The following is a 26,362-nucleotide window of genomic DNA, read 5'->3' as shown; positions in this document are numbered from 1 at the left end:
TGTATCCTCTCCACTGTATATATTGTGTTGTTTATGCCGTTTTTTATTCTTTCTTTCCTCCTTTCTCATTTTGTATGATGTCATTTTTGTTTTTACGCAGAGCTGGTTAACATAAGCCCTCGATGGGTTTCTTACCTCACCTGCGCATTCTCTCCTTTATAAAAATTTTTTATACAATGTATTTGTAATGTTTTATGTGTGTGGGCCGGGGCAGGTTCAGCTGTCCCCTAACACTGTAGGTAAGCGCGGTTAAAAAAAATTCCCATCATTCCACAGATGATTTGATCTGCTTCGGACGTTTGTTTTACTGGCTGAACATTGTGCTGGTTACAGACACATAAGCCACATTCCAGGTGCTGCAGCTGGTCAGCGTGTCTCACAGTGATTTTTGTAGATCAGATGTCTGGTTTGATAAATGCCTCCCTCTGCCTTCGCTTGTAAATAAGAAACCTTAAAGAATGATCAGTTTAGATGTCAGTGATGAGCTTTAGTGCCGTGAGATGGTCTAAATGTTCACTTCAGTGGCTTCACCTTCGCTTGGATACAGGAAAAAAAAAAAAAAACATACAATAATTTTGGCAATTCTTAACCAGCTTGTCCTGAACACTGTTCAATTTGATAATTGATAATCTAATCATTTAAGTCAATTATCAAACGAATATTGATAACATTTACAGGTTCCAACTCCACAAATATGACCATCCATTTGCTGCTTTTATTTGTTACATATAATTGTAAATGCGGTAAAAAGGCCGTTGGTCAGACAAAATATGTATACTGAAGATGTCACCTTGGGCCTTCAACTGAGCTGTGTGTTTGCATGGGCCAACCTGATGTGGAGCACCTGGGCCCAGTGCTCCTGTAAGATGTAAAAGTCCCAGCATTCACCATGTCTCTCTCTCTCTCTCTCTCTCTCTCTCTTCCTTGGCTGAGACACCTTTTGCTTAATCTTAATTTGCTGGCATTTGTATGTCCATTCCTGTTTTTGTTGTGGCCCATGGGCCAGATTACAACAGTAAATAAGAAGAAGAAGTCAATAATGTCTGCCTTACTTCGCTTGTGTGTTAACATTTATCTGATGTATGTGTGTGTGTGTGTGAGAGTGAGCAAAAGTAAAGACTTCACCAATGAACTAAAGAATGTGAGGAGTGCTGTCTGGGTCCTGTCCAAACAGAGAAATAGTTTTTGTCAATTTACAGCCTCAGGGTCTGTGTTTGTGTCATTCCTGGAGAGCAGCCCTGGAATTAGAGCGTGTAAAACAGCAATTTAGATCATGAGATATTCCCACGTTGTAGTTCTTCTCCTGGGCTTTTCTGAATAAAGTAATCAAATTAAATCAAAATCTCACTGGAATCTTGACTTGGAGCTCATTGTCCACTTTTAAACCAAAATGAAAAACAAGATTAGAGCATTCCCACCTCTTCAGTACGTAGACTGCTTGTTCTGTAGACTGTTTTTGTCTTTCTTCAGTGTCTCTCCTTCTTTTTCAACTTGACAGAAAGCCATCAACATTCTCTGAGAAATAAATCTCTTTTCTGCCGGTCTCTTTCTCCGACTGAGCAGCGTAACATTTTGTCAGCCTGTAGCCAGTTCATTAAGGCATTTGCTTTGGCGGTTTCTGCCACACAGGAAGCTTCTCATGTCTCCAGTTGTTTTGAAATAAACAGAAACAAAACAACAAAAGAAGAAAACTTGAAGAATACAACTTCTTCTCCAGCCCCGTGTGCAGATGGTTCATTAAAAACTGCCTCACTCTGGCACAGGCTGGCATCCACGATCAGTTGTTCATCCCTGAGAGAAGTGACTTTAATGTCAGTCTGACAAGAGCAGACATTCATTCAAATGTCAACATGTCCTGGATGCTCCATGGCAGATTTTTCCAGGCCTGAGCCACACAGGTCTCTGACAGCAGACCTAAACACACAGCCATCAGTGACAGACGTCTGCTGCTGTTCAGGATCACTGGAAGACAAAATAATAAGAAAATCAGAAATAAACACGTTTTCCGTCGCCAGTTTTTGTTTGCATAGTTACAGTACTTTAAAAAAGAAAACCTAAATCATACACTGAGGAAACCAAAAAAAAAAGTGTGAACACAGCTTGTGAAAACTTCTATTGACCTACAACTCAAACATCAGCAAGCACCTTCCTGCCAACTGGAACGTAAGTGCAACAAGACATAAAGTCAATATGATATTAAAAAGACAGTTTTTATATAAACTTTAGAGGACAGCAGTGAAAGGCTGAATTTGCTACATCATTGCACTTGGCATCAGTTACACTGAAACTTTCTCTTTATTAATATGTCGTAGAGAAACAGCTCATCAGAGGAGCCGACCTTAAATTACTCAACAGTATCTCATTGTTTGTTGTGCACAGGCTAACTGCCAAATACAATGAGCAGATTTATGTTTCCAAAGCTGCTGCTGCTGCTGCTGCTGCTGCTGAAGAAACAATTGTACAACACTAGAAACATGGACCCGAACTTTTCTGTTATGTAACACATTTATCTTGAATGTCTGGGTCCCTCTGTAGTTAGGAGCACAGGAGCACAGGAGCACAGGAGCAGGGGGATTTTCAAACAAAGGGAGAGTTAGTTGCCACCTGCTGGTGTTTTTAAATGTTGCCTGAAGAATGAAGTAGCAGCACATCCCTGACGTCTCACGAGGTACAAGCTGTTCTGCTTCGGGACAAAGAAACTCATCGAATGAAAAAGTCACGCCTAGTTTCCTCTGTTCTTTTCCCTGTCATCGTTGGGTGGTTGTGAAACTGTCTTGATTCTAAGACGACATTAACACTATAACGTAAACACAATAACAGTGATGTGTGTAATTATTATTATTATTATTATTATTATAAATCATTACAATTTGGTGTGGGAGGATTATAATCAGCAGCATGTACAATCTGCTTTGCTACACTTCTGAAAATCTCATGTTCCTGTTCTTCATTAGAGAGTTTAATTGTTCTATAAAGGTCGGAAGCTGTTTCAAACATGTCTACATAACAATAAGATAAACATTTTTGGAAAAGCATTAATATACAGTATGTTTAATATACTGAATATTGGTACAACACATCTAATCTTTATCCAGAATTATTACTTGTATCTTTTTTGCAGGTATTTGCTCATTAACCAAAGGATCACATACAACATTCTGACCTGATGATGGCACTAGAGGGATCAGTGTTTTTGCAATTCATCCTGTGGGACCCATAAATGTGTAAAAATTTCATGGCAATCCAACTAGTAGTTGTCGACATATTTCAGTCTGGACCAAAGTGGTGGACTGGTTGTCATCTCTAGAGCCACAGACACAAATAATTGAGTTTGGGGCTGTTTATTTTTTCAGTAGAAACTGGTTTCAAAGAAACCTGTTCACTGAGAGTCTAACAGAGTTGTCAAACTGAGTTCCATTCACCTGCACTGTATTGGGGTAAAGGCAGAAATCTCAAACCTTGAACAAATAAAACCAAAACTATCTCAGTGGCTAACACCACTGGAGGTTAGTAGGAGGCTGTGTTATCCTACCTCTGATAGCCTGTGAGTTAGAAGTGAGCACAAACAGTTTGATGAGGCCCAGACAGAGTGGGGAGTAGTCATGTTCCCAGATGACAGCAGGAATGAGGAGGACCTTCCCGTAGCAGGACAGCAGCAGGGCTCTGATGAGCAGGCTGAGATCTAGGTTCCCACCCTGCAGGAGACCCACCACCACCCAAAGGAACCACAGCACACTGCCACAGAACGCTGACAGCTCTACAGGGCGAACATAAAGACATCTCAGGGACTCAGAAACCATATCAAATAGCATAGACATAACCATTCATGTGATCCTGGTTGACTGATGTCTCCGGAGATCTGAGCTTACATACACTATGGTTGTAATTCCACACTGATACAAACAGTATCTATTTAACGGTTATATGATTGAGCTCTGGTTGTACCATGAAAGCATCTTACCGAGGGCGGCCAATCCAAACATGCCGTAAAACTCCCATTCCTTGGTGTACCTGATGATGTCAGCAGGGTCACTGCTCTGCTCAGAGCCATGGAGCAGAGACCACCTCAGGTAAGCCTCACACAGCAGGCAGAACACACACAACTTCCAGTGGATCTAGAGAGGTGGAGGAGAAAATGCAAAAACACTACCTGAAGACAGACACTCATGACAGCATATGGGTGACAAAAAGCTGGATATGAGCCCAGTGAGCCGGACATGATGACTAAACTCATAGAATAAGACATTATACTAATACACTATACTATATATTTGGTAGATGTTTTGTCATCCGAACATGCATACATCCACATAAAGTTGTACTACCTACGTTACCACAAGGTAAAGTAGTTGGGGTTACTTACATTCAAGCTTGTGTTGAACAAAATGTGTCTGAAAGCCTGTGTCTTGCACAAAATGGCATCAATCAAGATGATGACAGGGTCATATTCTATGTACTTGTCCACTGGCTTTTGGCAGGACTCCTGGAGAAACAGACACACAGGCAACGGCCACCCTTTTACCTATCTGTTGTTTTTATGTTGTTGCTTGGGTATGACACTAATTTTAAGGGATGCTACATATAATTCATAGAAAAGCGTTTGTTTGTAATATATTCTGAGTTCAATTAGTTCAACTCTGTCGCCACATTCAACCCATACAACCAGTCCTGAAGCTACAGGCGCAGGTGCACCTGTCAGCCGTATCGCTGCACACTGACAACGTAACCAAATATAAAACGCAAGTAAACATTGACCTTCATGTATGGCTACAAAAATAATTTAGATTAAAGAATGAGCAATAAGAGATATAGGCAAGTTAAAGTTACATCTTCGAGGCAAATCTCGTTAGCTAGCATCCTCATCATAAACAGTAACGTTAAACACTAACCAAACCAAGTTTAAGATGTTAATAATTAACCCACACATATAGTTATCTTCAGGATCCCGTTACTGTAATCCCGGTGCAGCTCCGTTGCTTTTTCGTTACATTCAACACACCTAAAGACACTTTTGCCCATTCTTTCCTCAGCTTAAACGGCTACGAAAAGCTGCTAGCATATGAGTCACTCTTACCGGAAGCAAGCGGCTACATACAGTTCCGCCCTTCAAAATAAAAGTATATTTGTAAACAACTGAAGGATTGAAAAGAGCTTGTATGTTCTGCGATTGACATTTAAAAAATATTCACTTTTACTATGCAATTTATTTTTCATAGTGGAACTTTATTATACTGCATGTCATACTAGTCATATTATACTATACTTTACTCAGTGTATGTAACTAAGTTAACTAAATCGCAGTACTTGGGAACAATTATGAGATAGCTAATATAATACCACTTTATACTTCTATTGTACTACCTCTCAGGGGTAAAGTTTTGCCATTTTTTACTCCATTACATTTATCTAACAGCTGTTGTTACCAATTACTCAGTTGATTTTTTTTTATACATAAAACATATGATGCCCTTATAAAATACAATGCAATGCTACAAATTAACCATCCCAACAACCGACTGTACATTTTTTTTATTAGTTCTCAACTAGCCACAGCAATAAATGCTGCTAGCACATCAATGCATCAACAAAAATACTATAATATATAAAAGTCTCAGACCACTTTCCTATTTGGAAAGTCCCAGACTTAAGTCAAACCTTACAACCCAATTTCACGAATCACGAGTTTGGACAGGACTCCAGTATGTGATCTTATAAGAACCAGAGGCTAATTAGACAAAAAACTACAGGTTTAGAATTAAACCATAACCGCTAAAGCTGGCAGTTGTACAGTTTGAAGAGTATAATAATTTGAAAGGTAAAACGGAAAACCATTTCGTTGGTTTTGTCTGTCCGGGGACTTGACCTGACGCTGGAGGGACCGGTTTGACAGCCACAGAGCATGTCGGGACTTGTAGTGTATTGTTGTTCGGTTGGTTCCTGGTTGGTTCCCGCAGGCTCGCGCGTGAGGGGGGTGTGTTGTTCGGTTTGGTCGACCTACAGCAGCTTCCGCTCGCTGGCGTCACACATGTAAAGAAACATGGCCCCTGCTAACAGGGCTGTTGTTTTGGTAGCGCTCTCACTACTCTACCTGTCTCGGGCAATCTTCTCCACCGAGTATTTCTCCACCCTGACTTTGTTCAACAATGAGCTCCACAAGCAGGGATGCAGCTCGCTCTCCGAGTGGGAAGAATACGCGGCTGACTGCGGTATAGTGTCTCTTTTCGCTGTTACTTTGCCACGTCCTACCCCGGTCCAACTGTCACTGTGTAACCCGGCTAGCTTAACCGTTTGTAAGCTAACGTTAAGAGGCTAATAACAACAAGCGGTGACAGCCCAGAAGAGATTACTAAAAGAAGCTCTTGCTCTAACTGCGGTAGAGGTTAAATAGGATTTGAAACCAAAGATCGAAGAAAGAGAGTAGTGAGAGTAAATCAATGTGTATCTATCAGTAAGACAACTCAGGATGTACCCACTTTACAAACTGTATATCTTATCTTACCCGAAGAGGTCTTCACCAGAGTACGATCAAAAAACAAGCAATTTTTGGTGTTCCCTTGACCGTCAGCAAAATGTAACGGAGCAAAACCGAAAGATTTTTCTGATGGTAATGAGCTTCTGGTGAATTCTGCATATACATTATACGTTGGCATTTTACTAGGAACACCCAGCTAAAACCAATGCAGCCTAATACAACAGCTCTGCAATAAACCTACCCTTCATGACGGGTATAATGTTCAGTTTTTATTGACAAAATGTTTGGAGAGGTGTTGATTAAGCTGTATGATCATTTTGGAGGATGTAGAGTGTGTGGTGCTGTTAAACTGCATTGTGTTATACATAGTGTTTCTGTTATTTAGCTACCCTTACTGATATAAATGAGGTGGACAAAAGGACAAAAATACCTGTCCTTATAGACAGCACCACAAACTGCAGCCTCCAAAATGGCCATAAAGTTGAATCACCACCCCTCTAAAACAGTTTCAACCCAAAACTGAACATTACAAGGAAGGTAGGATTTATTGCAGGACTGTTGTATTTCGCTAGGTGTACCTAATAAATTGTCAACTGAGTGTAAATTATGCACACAGCTCTTTACTTTTTATCTCAGTTTTTGGACACCCTGTTCCCTATAAGTGGCAGGTGAACTGGTTGCACAAATGACATCCTGTTGAGATTAGTGCTGCTTGGTTTAACAGATGTGTGCTGAACTGAAGAGATATTCTGAGTGATTTGTAAACAATTTTAAAGCACCACAGCAGTGTTGTTGCGTGTTTTATCCCAAGTGCAACACAAGTTTGATTATGAGTTAATTAATTAAGTAATTTTTCCAGCAGAATGTGGTTGCAGCATCTCAAATGTGTCTGTGGATTTTACCACACACAAATAACTGACAAAATTGAAAAGAGATGTGGTGTTATGATGGCAGCGGTTGTCATGGACACTTTGGTTTATTAGGGCCATTCTTGAGCAAATGAATTGCCCTTGCTGTAAATGGACTAAACTTTTTTTTTCCATTTAAGTAATTCATTTAATGAAAATGCAACTTTAAACTGCCAAGATTTTATTGTAACGGGTGCGTGGTTTATTAAAAATGTTATTTTTGTACAAAACTGTCAAAGAATTCAACATCATTTGAAACCAAAACCACTCATCCATTGCCTTTTGGTCTGAATAACTAGGCCTACATGGAGTTATTCAAACCACATTGCTGACATGCCTTGTTGGTTTGGAATCCACTCTGAGTGGGGTGGGGCCTGCTTGTCATCTCAGACATTTCTCCTTTGAAATATTAGAATATTAATGCAACTTAGAAGACTATTGTTGTGACAGGTTGGGAGTGTGCACCTGCCTTTTTTTTTTTTTTAAATTGATTAATCCATTCACATATGTATAATGGTCTCAAATACATACATACAGTAACAAATATTGTGTGAAGTGCTTCCCTTGATTGATACTTTGAATTCTTGTCTTTTCAGAGTCCTCAATTTTACAGTTGGAGGACCCAGACTGTGAGGAGGGAAGCAACCCACCCTGCGAGTCAGTTTTCTCACTTAACGCAGAGAAGATCCTGGTGAGATGACACACACACACACACACACACACACAGAAAAGAAGGACTCTAGTCGAGTCTAAACCACTTGTTTTGTATCTAAACAACGCAATACCTAGCTCTGTACTAAATTTGTATGACAAGCCATCCACTATTTCAGCTCTGAATCCATCAAGAAAGTTTATTGGCCATTTATTTTCTCTGCTGTTGAATAATGTTTGAAAGACTTCACTATGTTAACGTGATGTAGCGTTACACTCTTGTTATCAGTGCTTGGTTCATGGTTTGTAGTTCTGATAGAGCTACACCTGAAAGAAGGAAATTATCTCACAACATCTCAAACTACAAACAGTGTACAAAGTGACTGTAGGTATGTTCAAGATAAATTAGTTTAGCAATTTAAAACCAAGCTGGAAAGTTTTGGTTCACTGATCTCTCCTAGTTGAAATTTCAAATGTGTTGCAGCTCAGACTACACCCAGCATCAGGGGCGAAGGGCGTGTTTATGTTTGACCAGAAGCTTAACCACACCAAGCAGTGGTGTGAGAGTGTACAGACCGTACCCCAGAGTACACTTCTACATCACTGCAGCACAGTGAGAAGCACTGGGGATCAGCAATAAAGAATATTTTGACCATAAGTTAAGAGGTAATAGTGAGAGTTGAAAAATAGCTGAGCATTCAAGAAAGTATCTTCCCTAACGAGGAGGGAAAAGATTTATGCCAGAATGAGTTAGATGTTTTGATGATGTGGCTACTCTTACTTATTATGTAAGACTATCTGATGAATTTAAATTTTGCAAGGCTGTATCTTGTCAGTTGTCCTGTTGCTGTTTTATAAACCCAAAATGCTGCCGCAGCAACATTTGCATGCTTTCAAATTTGCATCCTGTAATGGTGTATGAATTGCTTGGCAGTAGTAAGCATCCATGACCTTTAACTGGATTTTCTTCTCCGTCCTGTCGGTCTTAATTGCAGAGTATAACCTTGAGATATACTGGAAAGCTTGTTAAGAAAAAAAACCTTTCACTTGTAAAAATGTCCTGGATAAATGTTTTAATTTATGGCTGTAGTTCTTTGTCACTAGATTCTAACCCTTTCAAACAAACAGAAAACATACGATTTCAGTTTTCACACCTCTGAGACTCACAGTATTTAGAGTCTGTGTTTATCTTCTGCTCTTTCGATGTGTTACTGGTTTCACACAGGAAATCATTATTTTGTTGTTTCCTCAGCTTTGCGTGTCTGCGCTCTCCCCTGATGTATGTCTCTCTTTTCATGTAGTGTGTTTTTTTTCTTTCCATCTCTCACAGAACCAGGCCAAGTTGTTTATAGAGCAGAAGAAAATCCCCTTCCCTGTAGATAACCACAACACAAATGAAGAACTTGGTAAGTTGGAAAGTTGTTCTAAACTCAAATCATATTCATGCTGAACTGAGTTACATGATTTTGCGAAATTGTTTCGTCACCATTTGTTCTGTGATTGCAGCTATAGGCTACGTTCTGATAGGCAACGGTCTTTATGATGAAGCCATCAAGCATTTCTCACTCTTACTACAGGTGTGTTTGGATCCATTTAAGCTACTAAACCTGCCTCCTGCAAATATTCACTCTTAATGCAGCTTTCAGGAATGAAGCACTTTCTCTCAGAGCTAGAAATAAAACCCAACTTAATTTCTTTGGGTTCAAACCGGGAATATTTTCTGACATGTTTTGTCTGTGATACAGGGTGACCCAGAGCTCGTCAGTGCCATATATGGGAGAGGGATAGCTTATGGAAAGAAAAGTCTGCAGGTGAGTGATAGATCTTTTTTTTTAAAGAATTATATTTTTCTCAATGGTTTTATGTTTTTCTTTTATATTTTATCTGTTTCTGTTTGACCATTCCTTCAAAATCTTGTTATATTTTATAAGACTGTATTTGCTGTGATGCCTCTTTGAATTTTGGTGACAGCAGCAGTTTCAGGTAAACACAGAATGACTCAGCGTGACATTCAGTGAGTTCAAATTCAATCTGCCAGGCCTCTGCGGTTATGGAAGCGTGCCCCCCAGAAAAAAAGTCAAATGCCAGTTTATGTGTGTTTAGCTGTTTGTGGCCTTTTTCCTAGTTTTGCTCACAGTATTTTAAGCTTTATGTCAACAAAATGAAACTGCCGCCCCCCTCCCCTGTCTCCTTGCCAGGATATAAAGAATGCTGACTTGGCACTGTATGAGCTCAACCGAGTCATCACCCTCGAGCCAAACTGGCCGGAGGTCTACGAACAGAGAGCAGAGGTAAGGCCCGACCATGTACAGAGGTCAGGTGAAAAGAGGAAGTGGCTTAGTGCCAAAGCCCATCGATTCAGTGTAGTTTTCTCTCTGAAGTTCTTCCAGTATCTCAAAGTATTTTTAATGCTCCAGTCGAGGAGCTTTTAATTGACAAAACAACCTTTATGGGTCTCCAGCTCTTGGCATCAGTGGATCTAATTTAGCTGATAAAATTTCCCAATTTGGAACTTAGTTTTGCTCCATTAAGTAAAGTGTCTAATTTCTGTGCTGTTTATGACCTGAAACGAATCATTAATCACCAGTGTATCTGATCAGTTTAGATGTCTAATCAGCTGAGCATCAGTGGCTTCTCAACAATGTGATTTGTACCGAGTCTAAGATTATCTCTGATGCAATTAGAGCCTGTGATGTGGTAAAGAGTAGGAAATATGTTCTATCGTGTTTCTGGATTGTGTGCAACTAGAAAAGAAGACACCTAAAGTCCAAGACAATGTGCGAAAACAGTGCAGTTTATAAAGTGGCGATGCAAAGCAAGTTGTGGTAATTTTCTTCAGCATCAGTGTTAATTCAATCATGAGATTGGGGAAAAAAAAGGGGGAGCCTGCTTCAAGGACAAAATGTTCCCAACTTTATTCTTATGAATATTCAAGATGTGACACATAGTGTGATGTCGGTGGTTGAGCTCTCGAGGCTCTTCAGTAATTATAATGCACACACACGCAAAGCCGTTAAGTCATGTGAGTTTATGCTTTGTCACTGTGTCCGCAGCACTGAAGGCTCAAAGAATCACACTTTCTTCACCACCTGGTTTCACTTTGAGCCGGTTTACTCTCTGTGACCAGTATACCACTTGAATGAGTCACTGGTGTAATCAATCTGACGTGCACATGCCAGAAAAAGTAGTTGCACAATGCTGTGTTCATCCAAGGACCACTGTCTTTTTGAGATACTGAATGTTACTCTCTTACATTCTTGTTGTGAATGAATCAGACAAACTCTATACAACATTATGCAACCCAAAAGCCGAGTTTATGATCCAATTAGATTCTTCATGAAATCCTGTTCTTCAAGATCGTACCTATTATTTTTAAATCAAAAATGTTTAGGTCTATTTAAAAAAAAAAGAAAATGCTGGATGGAAGAATAGACACTGTATCCCTGTACAATTCAGTATGAACCAAAAAAAATATAAATATATAAACCTGAAAAAATGTCCTTTCCTATTCCTATTTCCTTTCTCTGCTTTTTCTCTTGTCTTTCTCAGAAAAGAGGAACATCAGTATGAGATTCCTCAAAAGAAGCCACAAACTTGTTTTCTAGCTATAGTGACTAATTTGAAAGTTGAACTATGGGAAAGACAAGGTCCTTTTTTTGTTATATGAACAAATAAATCTGTATGATTTGTTTTCTTTAATGTACATTACCTGTATGTGTGTTGACGTGTGCGTATGCGTCTTCAGATCCTGTCTCCTCTGGGTCGTATCAGCGAGGCTCTGGGTGATCTGACCAAAGCCATCCAGCTGCAGCCCTCGGCCCGACTCTTCAGACACAGAGGAACGCTGCTTTTCATTTCAGAGGTTCGATGCTCAGCTGTTATGTAAGTGCATGCGTCCATATACACACATGTATGCATCCATGCGCTGACCCTGTGTTATGCCTTCCCTCCAGGACTATGTGGCAGCTATGGAAGACTTCCAGCAGTCTTTGGAGCTGAAGAAGAATCAGCCCATCGCTATGCTTTATAAAGGCCTCACCTTCTTCCACAGAGGCATGCTTAAAGTAAGTTGTTGGCTTTTTTTCTCAAAGAAATCTGTGACTTTAACTGTTTATGTTGTGATTATTGAAATAAGTGAGGATCAGATTTTTGAAAATACCATTTGTAGCACAAACATCTCATTTAATGTTTTTTTTTTTGTTTGTTTTTTTTGCTTCCTTAAACTGACTCTAGTGCATAATCCTCACCTCATTTCTGTTTCTATCTCCATTTGTCTGTTCACTTTTCTGTTACTGGAAGCCTTTTCCGAGCTGTCAACGGGACAAGAGGCCATTGTTTTCTGTAAAATGCTGTGGCCAGTGTCCTCTTGTCGATGGAAACATAACAGCTTTTGTGCAATAGGAACATGAATCTTCATGAAAATCATTTGAGAATCATCTTCACCGTTTAAAAGTGGTGTGAATCTGTGAAAAAAACGTACAGTATGCCGTATGAGGACATAAAGGGGAAGTTGAAACGAGACAAAGAGATTAATAAAAAATATCAGTTAGGGCATGGACTAAGCAGAAACTCATTGTGTTGCATGTGTACTGTATATATAAGATTATTTACTATTTTTCATTTGTATAGATTTAATTCATATATGAGCAGTTGCAAGGAATTTCCTGGTTTGTAAGTTTAAACCAAGTTTTCAGAGATTATGACATCACACCAAATACAGTTTTTCTTTTTGTGATCTGGCCTCTCTGAAGGAAGTGGTTGCTGTTGTTCACACCCGAGCTTCGTGTAGCTGTTTGCTGTGGAGGTAGTTTGTCTCCTCTATGTCATATCATGTCATAACACACAGTAACAAATAAACCGGGGTGTTATTTCACCCATGAAAAGGCCAAACTTTAAAATGTATTGTGCTGTTTTGCGGTAAATTGGTGACCAAAGTAGAGACACTTTGTGTCGGGGTTGCCAGCTAAATAGTTGACATCTCACCTCTGTCTGGACACTTCTTCCTTTGTTCAGATTACTTTTTAGAAGAGCAGTTCAAATAAAACTAAATCTGTTGCTCCATGCATCATGAGGAAGGTTAAAATGATAGATGTCTCCAATTTTACCTTTTAAAGAAACCTTGAGATCACAGCATTTCTCACACTTTGATAAACTGATGTCAGATTAAATGGAGTACAGAGCAGTGTCCACAGCTACGAGGCTGGTCTGTTGTCAGTCTGCACCTCAGCTGTAGTGTTTCATATCCTGTCATGGGCATGTGTGGTGGTTTTTGGTTGCATTTGCCACCTCTGCTAACCAATTTCCTCGGGGAGTCCCTGCACAGGACCTTCAGACAGCTGACAGTTGACTACAAACAACAACACACAGTATACAAAATATGGAGTCAGTAGTGCGATTTTGATACTAGTTGTAACTCTGATTGTGAGAGTTGAAGTGCTATTTCATAATTGTTGAATCTGCTGCACCGTGTACTCAAGGAAACAAAGTCAACATTGCACAATTGGCTTTTTATCAGCACAGACTGTGACTGAGCAATGTCTTTTCTCTGAGGAAGAAAATTGTTGTGAACAAGCCCTTTTGTCTAATGATTCATTAGGTGCTCCTTGGTCACTTCATGAAACAATCGCAAAGTCAAACTTTAATTTACGAACAATGAACATTCTTTATACTGCTATTTGGAAAGAGTTTTCAGTCTGTAAGGAAGCAAATACTGTAGGTTGCTGTGCCAGGAAAAAGTGTGAACTGAAGTGCACATTTTGTAGATGTAGCCTCAGTTTGACTTAGTTTCAGTGCTAATTAGCAAATGTTAGCTTGCTAACATGCTAAACTAAGAAGATGAACATAGTAAACATTATAACTGCTAAACATCAACATGCCTTATCGTCAATGTTACCCTGGTACATTAAAAACCTGCATATTCAGACTTCTGTGAGAAAGCTTCTAAGTTAAGCTCAAGTTGAAGCATGGGCATGATATCATAATATTATAAGGTAGTTTTCTAAGAACAATATTTTTGATGGTAGGATAAAACCCTTAGAAATACTTTATATTATTTGCAGTCTTGATGATGAAGTCTGTTTGGTTGCTTGGTCTTTAAATGACTTCATTTGCCTCCTCTCATGAGATTCCTGGCTCCCTTTATACTCTGATGAACTATGGTGAATTAAGTTGGTTGTATAGCTGCTTTCAGCTAACAGTTTTAAAAGCGAGAGGCTTTCTAAAGTTTTAAAGACATTTGGTCTTTATGACCAAGAACAAAAGGTCAAAGTCAATATAAAATGAGAAAAGTAGATGATGCGTATGACAAGTTAATTGGCAGTGTCTGTCATCTCTCCAGTTCTCTGGTGGCTCTAAAACATCTGCTGCAGAGATGAAGATATCCCTAACACATTTGACTTGCATTTGCCAAACAACTCAAGTTTTTGAAGTCTATGCTCCAGGGGAGGCACCATAGTCTCTTCTCTGTCTGTGTGGCCAACCATAAAACTGGTAGTTTCTCTGTAGCAGTATCTGCAGTTCCCCATACGAAATGAGAAATGTGAGCATTGTGGCAAAATTCTGTTTGAGGTAGTCACTTGACCCACATTTGAGTCGCATTTTGATGATGGTGTGAGCTTCAAAATGTGGAGAGAATCTGCATATATCTGAAACAAGGCCTGAATGATCTGCTGTGTTGGAATTTTAGGTCTATCTACATGTTCCCTATTGCAATTTCCTGTTATGACTGTGTGAAAACTGTGTTCTCTCTCATCAGGAAGCCATTGAGACATTCAAAGAGGCATTAAAGTTGAAGTCTGACTTTATAGATGCATACAAGAGCCTAGGACAGGCCTACAGGTACAGAGACCCTGTGGTATTGTTTTTTTCTTCCAGTTGAATTCACTGTTTATTTCTAATTTGTATTTCTCCACGGAAGAATATAGTATAATGAGAGTCCTACATTTCCCCTCTGCTTCACTAACAGTATGTCAATTGTTGTTCTTTTGGTGTCTTCTTCCTCCCTCTAGAGAGCTGGGGGACTTTGAGTCAGCAATGGAGAGTTTCCAGAAAGCCCTCATGTTGAACCAGAACCACATCCAGTCTCTCCAGCTCCGAGGAATGATGCTGTACCACCACGGCTCGCTGCAGGAGGCCATAGGGAACTTCAAGGTAGAAGAATCCGCCTGATTCATCCACATTTGAATAGAATAACTTGGTCCGTCACTCTTCTACCAGGCTGTAATAATTTCAGACAGTCCTACATTGTTTCTTTTGTGCTGTAATAATGGAATTACATTTAAGCGACAGATTTAAACTGCACTTTCAGCTGGGTTGGTAGTAACTATCTACCAGTTCAACGACAAATGTACAGTGCACTCATCACGTTCTCCTCTTGTTCTCTCGTCCTCCAGAGGTGCCTTCAGCTGGAGCCTTATAACGAGGTGTGTCAGTACATGAAGGGGTTAAGTCATGTGGCCATGGGGCAGTTCTATGAGGGCATCAAAGCTCAGACTAAAGTCATGTTGAACGATCCTCTCCTGGGTCAGAAGGCCAGCTCTGAATACCTCAAAGTGAAATACCTCAGAGGTTGGTGTGCCACCTTACACACACAGTTGGGCAAACACCTACATATTAGGTTCCATAATAGACTTGCACACATTAAAACTTTATTGAATGCACTTGAAATGTTCTGTTTTTTTATTTTTGGAACTAAATCTTGTGTATATAAACTATGGAGAACCTCCTACTCTGAGATGCTGTTGTAACAACCACTCAAATCGTGTTTTAGAAGAAGATAAAACAAATTTAATCCATTACAGCGTTTCACCAGAATTTATATCTTGACCACCAAATATTCTTGATTCTGATTGGCTGATTTCTACTAACTGGACGGTATAACCAGGCACTTGTGACACTTGTTTCTAGGCAATGACAGCCACAGTGAGGCTTGACTAAAGATCTTGTCAGTTGAGTTTATCAGTGGTACGAGGATGGTGTATTCCTTTCTTAATACTGGATAATTCTCTAGTTTAGACTATATGAATGTGATATAAAGGTATGCTCAATCTACCACCAGTCATAGAGAATTTATCTGAAAGTCATCTTGAAACTGTATATTAAGCAAAAAATGTTGAAAAAATAGATTTTATGTAATTATTGTGCAGTGTCAATTTGTAAAAAAAAAAAGAGTCAAAAGTAAATTTTTCCTTATCTTACATACTTTTACATTTCTCTTTTAAAGGGTCAGTTAAGATAAAAAAAAAATGTCTTGCTTCTGAAAAACTTTAACTTCCATGGCTGTTATTTTAGATTATGTCTGATATTTTCTCCCTGCTTTGCCCCACATTGTTTTTCTACCAGAGTACTCTCGCTACCTGCACTCCCACCTTGACATCCCAGTAGCCGAGTACAACGTGGACCAGGATTTACCGGGGAACTTCAAGAATCACTGGGCCAAGAACCTGCCTTTCCTAATAGAAGACTATGAAGAACAGCCGGGCCTGCAGCCACATATCAAGTAGGTTTGATGGGTCTGTTACAACTGATTCACTCCTGGAACAATAACTGTGATCATAACTGTAAGCTGTAATACAATGATTTCTGTTCTTGTCCCTGTAAAAAAAATTGCTCTGAGATCAAATCAAGTGAGTTGCAACGAAAACTATTAACGGATAAGATTCATACAGTGTTTTGAGTTTGTTTGAGATTACAATAGGTTGTCTTATACTTGACCTCAGTTGTGTCATCGTGAGGAAATACCACCCTAATTTCCTGAGCTACAGTTGGTAGCAGTTTTTATGAGCTCAGAGCTGAGGCAGACAGCGTTTAGTGGTTGAAAGCTAACACCTGCCATCTTTTCCATGTGACATGAAAGCTCCATTTTTTTTTTTTTTTTTTTTTTTTCCGGGAAATGTTTTTATATGCATCTGTCAGCAGACTGAAGCTTCTGTTTTATAAAGATGTTTCAGAGGTTTGACAGGTCGCCACAGTTCAGTCCAGAAGAAATAAAGTCTGCACACAGTATGAAAGCTTTGATCAACTTCATCCTCTACTTCCTCCTCTTCTCTGTGGTTTACAGGGACGTGCTGCCACAGAACTTTGACAGCTACAGCAGTGAAGTTCAGAAGCTGATATGCACAGCCGACCATCTGGGGGCGCTAATGCAATATGACACTCCGGGTTTCTTACCTAACAAGAGAATACACAGAGGTACCAGTGACAACTGCTGTAGCTCATAAAGATCATTAAAGTATTAACAACAGCAGTAAAAATAACTTGTTGCTTGTTCTTTTTTCCAGCCATGGGTTTAGCAACCCTGGAGGTCATGCAGGCCATGCATCGAACATGGAGCAACTCCAAAGTGCGAGTCAACGGCAAGACCAGGCAGATGCAGTGGAGAGACATGTTTGATATAGCCGTTAAATGGAGGAGGTGAGGACTTTTTTAAAGAGGAATGTAACGCCACTTTTTCAGCTTGAACATGCTGCAAATTTCACATACTCAGGAAATACATTGAATCCCAGATTTATATATAAACGTTGTGTTCAAAGGTTTGGCGTACTAGTTAGCATGATAGTTCTTCACAGATGTTTGGGGGTCTAGATGGAATTTTCAACCGGATTTTTTGACCCAATTTTCTTTGGATTGTCTGTGTTGTTATGAACTTTACAAGCCCCTTGGAACAAATGAGTTTAATACAGTGACAGTTTACAGACTCTCACAAAAGAAATGTTAGGGTTGAGCTACTCTTAAAGCATCCAAGTGTAACTTTGGTTTGGCTGGCTGAGAACAATGACCGAAACACGTAAAAATTTGTGTTTCCATCATATTTCCAAAAGAAATTGCACCTCAGGAGCAACTGTGGAATCCTAATCATCTGCAGGAAATAACCCGAAAACTCAAGGGATTAAGGGAATAAAAAGAAGACAGATGTTGATGCATGGTAGTTAGCAGTTCCTCATACTTCAGCAGTCTTGCAGAAAAAAATGAAATCTAGGCTGGAGCCCATATTTGGTTTTACTATGTTAGAGCCAGAAAAGTTGAAGTACAGCACATTTAACTGAGAAGTTGGTCACTCAATTCTCTAAACTGTTTAATTTAATCACTTTTGTTTACACAACATGGTTTGGTTACAGTGATGAATGAAATAGACCAAAAACAGAAATATAACAAAGTAAACTTTTCCTCTCTCCTTTTGACTAAATCAGATAAATTATGTTCCTTCAAACAGTCTTTGACTGAGTGGATTTCAGTGTTGAGAAACTAAACTGGCATTTCCTGTGCTGCTAGGATCGCCGATCCAGACCAGCCAGTCCTGTGGTTAGACCAGATGCCTGCCAGGAGTCTCAGTCGAGGCTTCAACAATCACATCAATCTCATCAGGTAACAAGCTGGCACCAACGACGGTGGCAGGCACTCTCATGAGTCCATTGAGGGACTTGTGTTACCATGTGGCCTCGCTGAAGGTTTCTCTCAGCTTTGTAGTGTAAAAACATTTATTTAAATCCCTTTCAATGCGGCCGAGATCTTCTTTCACTCTGGCCTTGGTCTGACAAGCTCACTCAAAGCGCTTTTATGCCAGTCTGTTGAAATCCTTTCCTTTCTCTCTTTATCCCTACAGAGGACAGATTATCAACATCAGATACCTGGCTTACTTTGACAACATCCTCGACTTCATCAAAGACAGAATACTTGTGTACCACGGGTAAATCTCACCAAAACGTTGTCGAGTTTCTTATGTAGCGCATGAGTTTTCAATCTTTCCTTTGTTTTCCATCACTAACACTCTGCATTCACTGAAAAAACTGATCTTATCACCTCAAACGATTCCACAAATCAGCCGAGCCTGAACCCAGTGATAGCTGCATATGTGCGACTAGCATCAGCATGTCTCACCTGAATGTTTTGACAGCCATTTTTTCCAATCTGATGTTTCCTCAGTCTCTAGTTTTCTTGCTGCTGCTCTGTAACTAATATGTTCTTATGATCTGTCTCAGGGCCTACAACCCCAGAGGCTTACTAGAAGTCCGTCAGGCTCTTGAAAATGTCAACAAAGTAGAAGATCTTCTTCCTATAATGAAGGTAAAGAGGGATAAGACTGGGTTCATAGGGATTTTTTTTTTCTCATGTCAAATGTATAAATGTGTAAACGACACCATCAGCTGTTCAGCAGTGAAAACCCAGGATGGTTGTCTGTTTGTGTTTGTGTGTTTATTTCCTGAAGCAGTTTAACAGTAAAACCAGAGATGGCTTCACAGTCAACTCCAAGGTGCCGAGCATGAAGGATACTGGGAAAGAATACGATGGTTTTACTATCACCATTACTGGAGACAGGTACCATTTGTGTGAAATTTTACAGCAACACTTGTTGAATACATGTTTAATTTGAAAAACAAACATTTTAACATTATATATATAAAAAAAAAAAATTGAATGCATGGAGCTTGTAGAAGGTAAATAAAGGTACAGGGGAGGACAAGGGAACTAGATATATGCAGGTATGCACTATGTTTAGTCATTTTAAACCTGATTATCACAGCAGACAGTGGCATTTGACATATTTTCCTTGCATCCTTTTGCAGAAGCTTTCCAGTTACTTTGGATTATAATGACCGAGTTTCTGTCTGCTAGGGTGGGCAACATGTTGTTCTCAGTGGAGACCCAGACGACGGAGGAGCGGACACAGCAGTACCAGTCAGAGATAGAGTCCATCTACAAAGACCTCACAGCTAAAGGAAAAGCATTAATGCTGTCCACTGAGCTCGGGGTAAGATTTATCTCTGCACTTAGCTTGAAGCTTTTCCTTCAGAGTTCTATAGATGATAGAAAACAGGAGGATGTACAATACAGTGGTATATGAGATGACATGATGCACAGATCACAGCACAAACAAACTTCCATTCACCTCAGTTGTGTTGAAGAGGCAGGTGTCTTTTTTTTACCTCTGAAGATAAATGTAATGGGTGGGGCTGAGAAAATCCGTCGCCAACATTTTTAATAATCGTTTAAACATTTGTCAAATATGAGGATTCGCTGCTTTTCTCTGTAAATTGAATATCTTTGAGTTTTGGACAGTTGGTTTGAGAAAACAAGACATTTGAGTGTCATTTCAGGTCGTCACTCGGCACAGCAGACAGCCAGCTTCCCCTCCTCTCTTACTCTCTCCTCTTATTTCCCCTCCTTTCCTCTGTTCCCTTCTCCAGGCGTACCACAGTTTTCAATTTTCTACACAGGCAAAGTCAGGGAATTGAATGAATTCCCCAGAGATTATCACAATAATTCTACAAATAGATCATTTTACAGTGTTCAGCAGAATGTGTTTTCCAGCTGGTTTTGCACATCCATGTCTGTAAGTGACTGACAGGCTGAGCTGCAGTGAAAAACAGTTTTTAGAGACATATTATCGCACATGACAGAAGCATTTTGACTTTATAAGTCTGTGCTGACAGCCAGCCCTCCCTGTGTTTCTCCTGTTGTTCAGCTCCTCATTTATACTGATAACCCAACAGTGTCCTTGTTGTTGTAACTGCTAGATAAAATCATTCACTTTCCTCTGAAACCGATACTTGGAACAAAATGTACATTCCTCTTGTGTTTTGATTCTTGGTTGTTTTTATTACGTCTGCTTTCACCCTGTCTAGATAAACGGTAAATGAAGACAATACACACAAATTAAAAATGGACGACACGTCTGTAGAAAGCTCTGCTCCGTGCCAGTTAAAGGACTGTACAGTTGACTCTGTGACTAATTGTGTTCTTTCAGGATGCAGATGCCTTGTGTAACCTGATCCTCTCCTTGGTTTATTACTTCTGCAACCTCATGCCCCTCTCCAGAGGATCCAGGTAATTTCTACGTTGAATCATCCACAGGCGTAACGTTTAATATTCCCACAGTGATAACGTCTAGAAGGCCTCCGCCAAGGCCAAACAGTCCCACACTTGTCTGTGAGATCGTGATTTGTGAGAAGTCATAGATCTCAACACCATAAATATGTCTGGTTTTTCTTTCATCATGATCCAAACATTATGTCCTGAGAGACTAGACTAACGAAACATCGAACAATTCCCTCGCTCGCAGTGTTTAGGGAAGTAATTTAAAAATCCAAGTTCGGTGCAAATTAATTCAGTGTTTTTTGCGCATTCCTGCAGACAAACAAACAATCAAACAAACAAACCCAAGAGACAGGTGAAAACATAACCTCCTTGACAGAGGTAATAAGAGACAGTGAATTTGTGCTGTGCCATGTTGTTGTGGTAGGTTTAATTATTGTGCCAGTAACCGTCAAATCACTTTATGTTTAGATTCAGGTCTCCTTTGGCATTGATGTCTGAAACTTATAGGAGCACTCTGAGAAATTCAGCATGTGTATTGGAGGTCTCTCGTGCTGAAGCCTTGTGGATGTCATGTAATAAAGTTAAACATGAATTGAGGAAGGCTTTCTTTCCTCCACATGGAGTTTCTGGCTAGGCTGCAGGTTTTAGTGCTATAAATGCTCCAGTTTGATTTATTTTCAAAGACTAGCATGTAACGTAGCTGTAATTATGATGCTAGTGTGTAACAGAGGCTCTCCCTGATCCGTTTCTCCTCAGTGTGGTGGCGTACTCGGTCGTGATGGGGGCACTGATGGCCAGTGGGAAAGAGGTCATCGGTAGGATCCCTAAAGGAAAGGTAAAGATAAAGCTGCTTCAGTCATGCACCTCTTTACATAAATGTGATTTTAACATTTCGGTTTCACGTCTGAATAAAAGCCCGTAGCATTTTAATATCAAAAGGTATTACTAGGTCGGACCTGCTAACGTTTCTGTAACACCTCTAACACGGCAAGTCTGAGCTGATCTTGCATACCTGATTAAGATCAGTCTAAATATCATCTCCTATGCTCATGGAAAATAATATTGCTTTAATAAACTACAAACTAATGTGAATTAGTTGATTTGACATTTAACAAGCAGTTGCAAAGGGGAAAAAAAAAACTTGTTCCACCACAGTAATAATAAGACCATCTGTGTCCCTCCTGTATTTTCAGCTTTCATCCAACTGCACTGATGAATAAATGAATATCCAGCAAAATATTTTTACATAGAGCATGTGAAAATGGGAAAATAAATTAAATTCTAGTCCCAACTTAATATTTGATCACAACAGAAAACACTCCTCATCCTTGATAACTTTATACTTTCCAGCCCAACCCTGTCTTTGGTTCTGTCAGTAATGAATGAAGCTGAAGAGGCAGCTATGTCTAAATGACAGAAAGGCATCAGTTTTTAACAGCTTGATGGACCCGGTAATGTATCCCACATCTTGAAAGGGATGTATTGTTTCTGAGCCAAAAAACACTCTGTGTAAAAGATTATTATGAAAGGTCCTTTTTGTGTGTGTGTCCAAATGAAACGAAACACCTAAAGCAGAGCAGGTGAGAAGCTTGTGTAACTCTCAGAGGGTAGTTTCATTTCACAAGCATTTTTTTTTTATTAAAACAATAGCTAGTCAGTCAGTGTTCAGGTGTAAATTACATACAATAACAGTCTGCTTGTAACTCCACTGATGGATACAAAGATTTTATTTATTCCAGACATCTAGAAGAAGAAGAAGAAGAGCCGGTCAGCTTGTCTGAAATTCTCACCTATTTTGTATTTGCCAAGAAGACACATTGTTCCTGAAACAGAGTCACAACTGGATGGAAACAAGGCAGTGCAGAAATGTGATCAGGTGTTAGTCAGAAAGCTGAAGTTTATGAAAAGTTCAGCTGAGGTCAGTCAGGAAGCTCGTTGAGTATCATCCAAGTATCATCCAAGGTTCTGTTTGCTTGACTAAAGACTGTCTGGTAACTTGAGAATCTTATTGAGGGAATAAAACATCTGAATCGGATTAATCAGAGAACAAAGAAAACATACTCTGAAATGTATTGATCCCTCAGAGTTGAAATGTGTTTTCAAATTAATCTTTATTTACATGGACATGGCCTCGGGCAGTGAAATGCGTGTACAGTGTGTGTGTGTGTGTGTGTCCTCTAAACTGTGTATGTGTTCATATTGTTTCAGCTGGTGGATTTTGAAGCCATGACCACACCCAGTCCAGACAGCTTCAGTAAAACAGCAAAGAGCTGGATGAATCTGAAGAGGTAGGGAGACAAAACACATTTGTTTTCTTTCTTATTACTCCGCTTTGCAGGGACTCTCATCTAGAACTGTTCTTCTTCCCCAGTTTACCGAGCTGGTACCAGAGTCTTCCATCTGTAGCAGAGACCTTCCCGTCGACCAGAACGATGATCGAGGTTCTCAATACAGACTCGTCTTCACACTGTCCAAAGAAGTCTTAACACAGCTTCTACGCAGGAGAGAAATCTGTTCAATAAAGTCTTAATATTAATAATAATAATAATAATAGAGCTTCTACACTGGGCAGAACAAAGGGACTGTCTTCTTCTGCAGCCCAAACACAACTGGACTAAAAAAATTTATCTCCGCTTTAGTGTTTATTGTTTAAATTTTGAGAAAGAAAATCATCGAGCTGCTTGACACATTTGGGGAGAGTCTGTTTCCCCTACGCCCTGAGGCTTTTCCTCTGAAGTGATGAATCTGTTTTATTTTATTTTATTGTAGTATCCCAACACTTCTCCAGATCCTGCTTCGTTTGCAGGATATTTCAGTTAGTTTGGGATGCAGAAGTGATTCTGTCCACCCTCTCTCTTTCTCTGCTTTATAGGCCTCACGCTGAAACACCCAAAGCACAAACTGCATCTCACGAACCATCAGCATGAACAATCTTCCACTGCATAGACATGCCGAAATCCCTAGTTTTAGATTAGCTAGAATGTTAAATTGGATCTTAATTGTTTAACTTTTGGATCAAAGTTTTTATTTAACATTGAAGATTGTAATTGGCACTTTAAACTTTTTTTTTGTTTAACCACTGCTGTGCTCACTCACAGTCCAGCCTATCAGCAGAGAGGGAGTTCAGGGATCTTAAAGAAATGAAACAAAAACCTTCAGGGCTATTGAATTCCACTCGGGATACTTGAAGCAGTCTCTTTTTTTATTTTTGCTTTCTCAACACTTGCAGGAAGGGTCGCTTCTCTTTTCGGGTATTGAACCCCACTTCCTTTTAATGTGACCAATAATGGGCTGGTGGAGAGACGAGTTGGCTGCTGAACTAAAATGACAGTCACGGTCAGAGATTTTAGAGAAGTATCAGACCCAGTTGTTTGTTTTTTGCTGAAAAGATTCAGTCAGTTAAACAGTTTGTTGATCGACAAACTATATCATTTGCGTGATTTTTCAACCAAAAATACCGAAAGATTTCTGGTTCAAGCTTCTCAAATGTGAACAAATGTGAGTTATTTCTGCTTTTCTCAGTTTTATATCAGTGTGAATTGAATAAATGTCCCTTTTTTTTGGAGACATTTTCTCTTATTTAAATATTTTGTTGAGTTTTCTTTATAGTTTTTTTTTTTTACCATTTGACATAACAGGAAAAGAGAAGAAAACATCAGATTATTAAAGCAGAATCAATATTGATAACAGTGCACATCAACTAGTTACTATAGGCAGTAGATACATGTATGTCTCCGTCTCCGTCCGTTTATGGAAAAAGAAGCAACAAAAACCCAGTTAAAGACAAAAAAAAATAAAACAACAACCAACAGTTTTCTGATATTTTATAGACACATTGATCACTTTTTTCTTTTAGAATTAATTTGTAATGGAAGTAAATGATCAGCTGCGGCCCTTACCCATCTGTCTCCTCCAACCAAAGTGAATGAAAAGTAAAAACAACCTGGTTATTATATTGTAGTGAGATTTAAAGCAGTGAAACTATACTTTTTCCATTTTAAAGTTCTTTTATTTGATTTAATCTCACCTTTAACATATAAGACATAAAAAAATTGAAAACTTGAGCAACTCTAATAGAAGCTAAAAAATTTAAACTCCTGAACGTTCTCTCATATCTCTGACTGTTGGATCTTGTCAAGGATTAATTACAGATGAGGAAAAGCACAGCACATACTGTTATTTCCTTTGTTAACATTCCTTAAGATGGCATCGAATGACATCTGTGTCTTTTCTTTGGGTTTCCTCAACATCTCGTGCTTGTATAAGATCTTCTTCATAACAACTCACAGCAATAATTTGGGAGAAAAGAGCCCATGTCCCTTTTTTTCCTCCTACATATGTGACCGAGTCTTGTCAAGCTCATGGATATCTGGGGAAAAAATTGAATAATGAGATCTCAGAAAGTTTTCTCTGTAGTGAAAGTTTATTAGTTGAAAGTTTGAGCCTCACCACGTTTTGTTAGTTGAATTTCTCTAGATCTCTTCAAGCTTGACAAGATTGAATTCTAGCTGCAAAAAATGAACGACTAAGTAGATTTTTAGTAAAAAAAAAAAAAAAAAAAACATTTCATGGAAATTGCATGTGCACAAATACAAATCATCAAACTGATGGTGTTTATTGTTTTCTAGAATTTGTTCTGATCTGGCAAATGGGGTGAACCTGTGAAGGAAGTTTTGATGTGACGTTTACATGCAGCAACCTGATGAAACTAAATACTTGAGTGTCAGATATTGAGGCAAGTGTGCATCCAGCTGCTGTCTCTGTTTTTAATGACTCCTCAATGGAAGTTTAAGCACAAGGAGAAAAAAGGGTCAGCAGGTAATTCACATGACATTATCTAAAAGCGTTTGAACAAATTTCATTTTTCAAATTGCAGCTTTTATGATTTAGAGGCCTTTAAATAATCATCCCTGAATGTCCAGTTTACTGATTTTGTCATTAAATTAGTTCAGTTCCTGCATCACTGACAGTGGATGGCCTACACTTGTTTTGCTTTGTGTCTCTTTTTCATATCAATGATTATGCCGACTGGTTGTCATTTTATTTTATTTTTTTGCACTCGGTGACCCAGTCATGAAGTGGTGCGGGGGAGCGAGGAGTGCACAACCTATCTTAAAGCTTAAAACTTGAAGGAGGGAATTTTTTTTAATGAATGAGTGAATGAGAGTTCAGCAGTCAATAAAACTGGTTGACAATTTTATCAGTGTCTCTTGTTGTTATTTGGAAACCTTCAAGAAGAAATCAAGATGAGAAAAACTTACATGACTGGTTGATTAGATAAGATAAGACTGTGATTTGGGGTTTTGGAGTGGACCCCTATTTGCCAGGGTCCTCCGTGTGCAGAGAGAAATCTGCTTAATAAAGTCTCATTAAAAAAAAAAAAAAAAAAAAGATTATTAAAAAACATTACCATGACAAATTGCGCATAACTAGAAAGGGAAAAAAAGAATTCTACAAACAACTGCCAATCTCTAAATAAAAAAAGATCAATACATTAGTCAGTAAATAAGAATAAAAG

The 26,362-nt window shown here is 39.2% G+C and overlaps 2 protein-coding genes across 2 annotated transcripts; one reads left to right on the top strand and one right to left on the bottom strand.

The window, feature by feature from the left end:
- Positions 1–712: 712 nt before the first annotated feature.
- On the bottom strand, positions 713–5,058 carry arv1 (ARV1 homolog, fatty acid homeostasis modulator). Its single transcript, XM_022770160.1, has 5 exons — positions 4,924–5,058; positions 4,364–4,483; positions 3,962–4,115; positions 3,533–3,757; positions 713–1,962 (listed from the first exon to the last, which is right to left on the bottom strand). The coding sequence occupies exons 1-5, from the start codon at positions 5,017–5,019 to the stop codon at positions 1,835–1,837; spliced, it is 723 nt and encodes a 240-aa protein (XP_022625881.1). The 5' UTR covers positions 5,020–5,058; the 3' UTR covers positions 713–1,834.
- A 979-nt stretch (positions 5,059–6,037) lies between these two features.
- On the top strand, positions 6,038–26,044 carry ttc13 (tetratricopeptide repeat domain 13). Its single transcript, XM_022770316.1, has 23 exons — positions 6,038–6,206; positions 7,977–8,071; positions 9,362–9,437; positions 9,538–9,608; positions 9,777–9,842; positions 10,230–10,322; positions 11,777–11,893; positions 11,985–12,095; positions 14,786–14,868; positions 15,039–15,180; positions 15,423–15,597; positions 16,372–16,528; positions 17,090–17,220; positions 17,310–17,442; positions 18,301–18,393; positions 18,632–18,715; positions 19,008–19,092; positions 19,235–19,344; positions 19,642–19,777; positions 20,774–20,853; positions 21,601–21,679; positions 23,053–23,132; positions 23,216–26,044. The coding sequence occupies exons 1-23, from the start codon at positions 6,038–6,040 to the stop codon at positions 23,328–23,330; spliced, it is 2,481 nt and encodes an 826-aa protein (XP_022626037.1). The 3' UTR covers positions 23,331–26,044.
- Positions 26,045–26,362: the final 318 nt, after the last annotated feature.

The sequence above is a fragment of the Seriola dumerili genome, unplaced genomic scaffold (assembly GCF_002260705.1).
Source record: "Seriola dumerili isolate Sdu_G_001 unplaced genomic scaffold, Sdu_1.0 BDQW01000025.1, whole genome shotgun sequence".
NCBI classification, from domain to species: Eukaryota; Metazoa; Chordata; class Actinopteri; order Carangiformes; family Carangidae; genus Seriola; species Seriola dumerili.
This window is presented reverse-complemented; position numbering and strand designations above follow the sequence as displayed.